The sequence below is a fragment of the Octopus bimaculoides genome, chromosome 17, assembly GCF_001194135.2.
Source record: "Octopus bimaculoides isolate UCB-OBI-ISO-001 chromosome 17, ASM119413v2, whole genome shotgun sequence".
Classification (NCBI taxonomy): Eukaryota; Metazoa; Mollusca; class Cephalopoda; order Octopoda; family Octopodidae; genus Octopus; species Octopus bimaculoides.
In genome coordinates, this window is record NC_068997.1 from 26,795,348 (window position 1) to 26,803,605 (window position 8,258).

Here is an 8,258-nt window from a genome sequence, read left to right on the forward strand (position 1 = left end):
GATATATATATATATATATATATATATATACACCTTTTTCACTTTTTACCTGTTTCAGTCATTAGACTTATTTTTTTAAGCCTGGTATTTATTCAATTGGCCTCTTTTGCCAAATCACTTAGTTACAGGGATGCAAACACACCAAAACCTGTTGTCAAGCAGCGTGGGGTGGGGAGGACAAACACGCACATGCATATATATATGACAGGCTTCTTTCAGTTTCCATCTGCCAAATCCACTCACAAGGCCTTGGTCGGTCTGAGGCTGTAATAGAAGGCACTCAAGTCAAGTGTGACTGAATCCAGAACCATGTGGTTGGAAAGCATGCTTCTTACCACACAGCTACGCGTGTGTGTAGATGTGTGTGTGTGTGTGTATGTATATAGTTTCCAGTTCTTTTAATTACATTGAAGCCCTAACTCTTGTCGGAAGAATTTAGAAATATTTATCCACACAACGGAACTAACCAGGAAATAGTTTTCTGTAATATTTCCCCTCTATGCTCATTTCACAGTACACTCTGCCACTATGATAACATTTTACTGGGATGGGATTCTTAGATTTAAATAACTTCCATTTGGTTTTAAGAGGTTTTTTCTTTTTTTTTTTTTTCAAGGTTTTAGTCAGTCTCTATAATGTCTAAGGAAATACATTACCCATATGTTTCATTCAATTGATTTTGATAGTAATTTAAATTGGAGTGGATTTTGGAAAATAACTAGCTTTTGCATTCGTTGGTCTGTTAAGATGGTGCTTGGAACAAAAGCGAAATATATATTAGTATATTAAGATGTTTGTATTAGGAATATAGCAAAATGTAAATTGGTAAACAAAAATAGTATTTGATACATAAAAATGACAACTGTATATTGGTATACTATGATGGTGTTTGGTACATAAAAATGAGAAGTATATATTAGTATGTTAAGATAGTGCTTGTTATATAACAAAATATAAGTATATATATTGGGATATCAATATGGTGTTTGAAACATAACAAAAAACAAATGTATATTTGTATATTAAGACGTTTGGAATGAAACAAAAGATAAATATACATTGATGTCTTAAGATGGTGTTTGAATACAAATCTCAAATATATACATTTGAGGACAAACTCTTGTTAAATCATTTGAAATTTAAGGAGGGTGTGTGTGTGTTTCTCAAAAAAATTTGTCTCTGTTTTCATAATCCTTCTCTTTCACCTAACCACAAAGTATATTTCCAAGACTTGAATGGTTTAATTATAATTCTCAAGTTTTAATTAACATTACCTATGTATTTGATACATATATGATACAAAAACCACATGAAAGTACAAATCCACTCTGTGGGGTGGTTTGTGTTAGGAAGGACATCCAACTGCAAAAAAAAAAAAAATGCCAAGACAGTAACAGTAGCCTAGTGTAGTCTTCTCCTTGGCCGGCTCCTGTCAAACTGTCCAACCCATACCAGCATGAAAAGTGGCTGTTAAACGATGATGATGGAACATTGCTACGGCCATCACAACAATAATAATCCTTTCATTTATTTTCCACAAGAGCCCACACGTTCTTACAAAACGTGTGTATGTGTTACAGAGAGGATATGTGGAGGGGATGTACACACACATATATATATATATATATATATGTATAAAAATGGAAAAACTTGATTAAAAAAAGAAAAGAAAGAACTACTCAAACAGTAAAGAAGGTGCTGTTTTTGTTACAAGTTTTCCACACCCTTAAAAAAAAGTCCCCTTCCTTCAAAAATAACCCCTCCATCAAAACCTTTATTTAACTAAAACCACCTTTATTGAATGTTCTATATTTGACCTGTTCATCATGACCTGATCTGGTTGTCTTTTCTCTCTTTTTTTTTTCTCTTCTCCCCCCTCTCTTTCTTTCTACCTTTCTTTCTTTCTTTCTTTGCTGCCGTTGCCACTGCTTGGCTGGATAAAAAAAAAAAAATTGGTAAATTTCTCTACAGATCAAAGGAATTAATCTGTCAGGGCTTGGAACCCCCCAGTTCTGTCAGTTTGTCCGCGATAGAAGTAGACGCTTGCTACAGTCGGTAAGAGCACAGCCTAACCACCTCCACCACCACCTCCTCCTCCACCATTGTCCCCCCTCACTCCCACCTTTCCGTTTATTCATTTGCTTGGTACTGTTGTAGTCGTTGTTCATGCTCACCCTGGTGTTGTCATCATCATTGTTGTTGTTGTTGCTGCTACTACTGCTGCTGCTGCTGCCGCTCTTATGAATGTTGTTTTTTAATCATATTATTTTTACCGTTTTCTTATTTAGATGCTTGCAGTTTTAACTTGTATATGCATGTGTTTGGATAAATGGATGTATAAGCGTGTGTGTATGTAATATGCACATATGTATGAATGCATGTCTGCATGTCTACACACCTGTGCACATACACATCTATATACACACGTATATATGGAAATGTATACATATGTTCATTTAAATTTTATCTGGTGTATACATATGTGTGTGCGTTTATGTGTGTATATATGTGTGTGTCTGCATAAGCACTTGCACAGAAAGCTGTGTGTGTTTGTACAGAAAGGTTATGACATCTGTTAAGATGCATGTGTGTATGTTAGAATGCAAGTTATAATTTCGGCATCATATATATATATATATATTTGCATATGTGTGTATGTGTACATTTGCATATGTAAGTATATATACATGTAGATACATAAATATGTATATATACATGCATATATATATATACAATTGCTGATGTGTGTGTGTGTGAATATGCATGCATGTATATATGTGTGTATATATATGACAGATTCAAACATGGAGTAACATGGGTGCAGTATTTAGCCCATGTTGAGACTAGATTTATCTTCTCTTTGGTTATTTTTTGTTTTTCTTTTATCACAACCGTAATATATATATATATATATATATATATATATATATAGCACAGTTTTATTTACTTGTTTCTGTTTTGAACAGTCGGCACCACCACCACCACCGCCATCCCCTGCCCCACTCCCCAGTCCCTCTGTGACACACCTGGAATATCTTAGTGCATCTTTCTGCAAATATCAAAGACACCTTTCTCACTCATTTCACTGCGTAGTATTCTTCAATATTTTTGCAATATTCTTTCATTAGACAATTTTTGTTTCATAGAATTACATTTTCTTTGTTAATGACTTTTGTTAGTGTTCTGGTTCTTGTCATTGTTTTTGTTATTGTTTGTTTGTTTTTTTGGTTGTTGTTTTTGTTTTGTCTTTGTCAATTTTTAATATCTCTGTTTTGTTTTTTCTAAAAATCTTAAATAGAACTTTCGATATTGTCTTTTTTTTTTTCTTATTACTTTTTACCAATTCCTTTTTTACTAATTCTGTCTTTTGACTTTTTGACCTCCAGTATTGCCTGGCACATGAAAGCATTTGAATAGATGGTGATCCTTGTGTGTGCGTGTGTGTGTGTGTGCACGCATGTGCGCGCATGATTCTTTTACTGTCAATGTTATGTGTGTGTAAGGGCGGTGAACTGGCAGAATCGTTAGCACGCTGGGCGAAATGCTTAGCGATATTTTGTGTTCTGAGTTCAAACTCCGCCGAAGTCGACTTTGCCTTTCATCCTTTCGGGGTCGATTAAATAAGTGCTAGTTATGCACTGGGGGTCGATGTAATCGGCTTAACTTTGTCTGTCCTTGTTTGTCTCCTCTGTGTTTAGCCCTCTGTGGGCAATAAAGAAATAAATGTTATGTGTGTGTATATTTATGTATGTATGTATGTATATATGGAAATCCTTAAAAAGATGTACATTGTTCTATGTGTGTGTTTGCATGTGAATATATGTGTACAGTTTCTTATATTCTCCATGTCATATGTATGACACAATTCCCTGTATGTATGTGTATATATGTATGTGGATATTCTGTTTCATATATGTGCGTGTGTGTTTGTATTTATGTATATGTGAAAGTAGACGGACACAGTCCTGTTTGTGTGTGTATGTGTGTTTTTATGTATGTATGTGTGTATGGTTCTTATATATATTCTCTTTATTACTCTTATATATACATGTGTGCGTGTTTGAATGTATTTATGTATGCATATGTATTTAATGATATTTTTAATATAATCTTTCATATTATATTCATATTATATATATATATATATATATATATATATATATATATATATATATATATAGATTGTTATTACATTGAGTGTATATTGATTCTCTTTAACTTAACAGTATCATAATTAATTCACATTACTCTACTAAATAAATTAATAATATTTGTGTGAATGCATTTTGTGTGTGTCTTTGCTGTTCATATGTCTTTAAATTTTTTCTCGTGTTGGCAGTTTTAAACTAATATGCAAATGTATTTTTACTGAAATACTTTTTTCTTTCAGACATAGTGTATATAGGAATAAATTATCTAATGTGTCCTTCCTTTCTTTTAAAATGGTTTTTTTTAAGATGGTAGTGTGATATTAGGGATTTATTTGCTGTTCTTAGCAACTGCAAGAGAGGCTCACTTGTCTCATTGCTTAGTTTTGTTTTTTGTTATCTTTGTATGGTCGTAGATCTGTACCCTGGTAGAGCAGGTTTCTCATCAAAGTCATTTAGTCTTGACTGTCTCCTCTTTTCAGATGAATTTGTCATGGCTGGATGGCATAACTCATCTCAGACTAAGCTATCCTATGTTGTTTTTCTTTTTTCATTTTCTAAAAGATGTGGCTGCTATTTCTACTGATCATATGGAAACACTCATTTACTGGTTGCTTTGTTATTGATGTAATTACAGGCATTGTATGTTAATTCTAAGGATAACTGGTGATTGGTCTGTTGGAATTATCAACCATACTGTTAAATTATGATATAGAATAAATTAAAAAATAGATTTAAAAAATCTGATTTTGGGAAAATGACATCTATGGCTTTATTAAAATGTTTAAAGCAACATATTGAGGTTTAAAGGTATCAGTTTAAAGAATTTTTTTTGTATTTTGGATGGTTCATCAGTTTAACGTTGCTCGCTGTCCACTGAGGTGCGGCCATCTTTGAACTGGTTTTACTACTCCTTTATTTGTGTTTTCCCCATGGCATCATCTCCAAAGGTCTTCTGAATCTTCTCGATAGTTTGGGCTTTTGTATCACCATGATTTTGGCAGAATTTGATACAGTATCTTTGCTCAATGCACTCAGTCATCTTGACTCAAAAAGAAAAATTGCACAGCATACTCTTCATGTCTGTCCTCAATGTGTCACTGCAGGCGAATGGCACAACCTACAGATATAAAAATGTTTGCACATGCTCCAGGAAGGATGCAGCCACCTAATACCCATGTGGATTTTGCACATGCATGATTATTTTGTGCAAAAACTCAAGGTCGGATACTTTTTGACTACACCTCGTGTATATATATATATATATATATATATATATATATATATATATGAACTGTAGCTTAACAATCAGCTTTGAGAAGCTAATGTAAATAGTACAGAGACACTTGAGAAAGATTCATTTATGTATAATTCTTGAATGTTATCCAACCCAGCACTTTTTTCTTTCAATCAGTTTCTTTCAAAATACACAATTGCTATTTCATTGACCTTGCAGAATCATAATTTTTATTTGATATCTTTAATAGAAATAAAAACAGAAAAAAAGGAAAAGGAAAATTACATTGAGAAGTTTTTAATTTCATTAGATATTTTCTTAAGCTAAATCATTGGCATTATGTAGATATTTTCAGTAAAAATATTTTGGGAAGTTTTCTGTAAAACCGTTTTAATACTATGTTTGGTGTCTAATTTCGTATGGACTCAATATTGCCCATTGTTTGTGCATGGCATTAGTAAATTAAAAAACAGGTCACAAGTGATGTAATTGGAACAGAAGCCCACTAAAGTTATGTCCTATGTTTGTTGTATGTGGCATCATCTGGGAAACAGTTCTTCAAAAGGAGATGCTGGATTGTTCCATTTAGTTTTCGCAGTATCTCTGTGGAGAGTTTTGCTATTTGTGAATTTTTCAGAAGGAAAAAATCCCATCCAATCAATATTTGACTTGTTTAATATCTTTATATATTTTTTTTATATACATACATTCATGTGTAATATAAATATACAGATATAGGGCAGGGAATTGCCAATTAGTAATAAAATTAATAATTAACAATTTTACCAAGTAGTTCAGTATGAAAAAACCCTTTATTGGTAAAACCATTTATAATCATAAATATATAGGGCTTAGCATGAGATGCTTCACCAACATACTGAAAATTTAGAAATAGCAGTCAAATAACTACTGATTCCAAACTACAAATTTTTCTCTAACGGATGGCAATATTTATGGCACACACAGAACAAAAACAGAAGAGAAAAGCAAAAACAAACCTGCCTTTAGTTAACCATGTACGACGTTTCACGGTTAAGAGTATAAAGCTACCCTACTCCGATCATCAGCATGGTGTTCGATAAATTTGAAAGTGTCTATATACTCATGGGAATTTGACCATGCGACATCAAAAACACATGAGCAAGGCATTCACAAAATTTATCGGCTAGTAAGTTCAAACACTTCACCCCAAGAATCTATTCCATGTGCGCCACAAATGTTGATGAAGCATCTCATGCTAAGCTCTATATATTTATGATTATATTCATGTGTATGTACATTCATACATACATGTGTGTGTGTGTGTGTGTGTGTGTGTGTGTATGTGCATGTGTATGTGCGTGTGTGTGTGTGTGTATGTGCATGTGTGTGTGTGTATGTGCATGTGTGTGTGTGTGTGTGTGTGTAAACTTCTAATATTTATCCTAGATAAATAGACAGACAGAGAGACACACAGATAGATGTGTATTTATATATGTATGTATACATACACCCACATAAGATTATAAGAAAACCTACTGAGAGCCACAGAATGACTCTTGGAAAGTGTGAAGTTCCAGCCAAACAGACATGGTAGTATTATAATACTGTAGATAAGTTATAAATGCTGAGAAACAGGCTTAGACAGGTGAAAGAAAGAGGAAAGAGTAGCAAAGAAGAGTATGAAGTAACTAGAAGACAAGTTGGATGTCAAGTGCACTTGACAAAGGAAGAAGAGGTTTTCACATATTCAACAATGTGAAGCATTCCAAGATTGCAAAGTAATGTAGTAGAATGGAGGTATTGCTGGGGAGAAGTGTGTACAGAATGATAGCATTACACTTGTTCTTAATGATGCCAAAAAGAAAGAGGCATGGAATTGCTATTATGAGAAGTTGTTGAAAGACGAGAATGAATGGGAGAATGTATTTACCTCAAGTAGACCCAACAGAGAGATTAGCCATTCTAGTTGACAATAACATGGTCACCTGTACAATTAAGTCTTCAGCATTTAAACTAACCATATTCAACCCAAATATTCTACCAGTTTTATGTTCAGACTGGCCAGCTCCAGCCTCTCACACCTACCCTACATTGTCATTCTAAAAATAAACAGTTACATCATTGAAATCTAAAAGCTACAAGATAATGCATGATTAAAATTAATGTGAATAAATGGACATTACATTTGACAAATCTGAATATTTAAGGGTTAACATTTGAAGACAAGGAAAACAACTAGACTGTGAAGAATAGTTGCTGTGACACTTGAAATATCTGTCAAAATAAGTCCTGTGGGAGTCACTTGTATAGTTAACCAGATAATACAGTGAGATATCATACTATCAATATGAACTACTGTTTACTTCTTGCTTCACACTGTTGCTTGATGAGGCCAGGATCATCCCATGTTAATAGTCCCAGAGTTGTCATCAGAAGAGCTACACCTGAGATTTTTTTGTCATGGTCTCCAAAATTGTTGTGGTATTTCAGTAACAATTCATGGTTTAGAGTTTAGAGTTTCTTTTCTGAATGATTTCTTTATAGTTTCACCAATATTTTTGTTGTTTTTGTTTGGTCATTCCAAATAGTTTTTGTTGTTTTCTTTTAACTTTGCATCTCATTTCTGTCATCACATTTGTCAGTTGTTCATCTAAAACCAAAGTAGTTTTGGTAGTCTTAGTTTTTCTGACAGACATTCTCTTAGTTTTATCTTCTTAGCTTTTTCTTTGTTATTTTATTTTTTCTCACAATTAAAAAAAATCCATGAATTTCATTTCCATTTCAATTTACAGTAGAATAATTAAATGTCATGGTCATATGCCATTTTTTCTCTCTTTTCTAATTTCTAGACATTTTAAAATTCTTTTTTAAAAAAAAAAAAAAAAAAAAAA

At 33.0% G+C, this 8,258-nt stretch overlaps 1 protein-coding gene across 1 annotated transcript in view; it reads left to right on the forward strand.

The window, feature by feature from the left end:
• The window catches only part of LOC106878469 (dmX-like protein 2), a 108,533-nt gene that overhangs the window by 94,061 nt on the left and 6,214 nt on the right, over positions 1–8,258 (forward strand). The window contains exon 39 of the mRNA XM_052974131.1: positions 1,972–2,055. Within this exon, the coding sequence (XP_052830091.1) occupies positions 1,972–2,055 (84 nt within the window). The remainder of the gene's footprint in view (positions 1–1,971; positions 2,056–8,258) is intronic.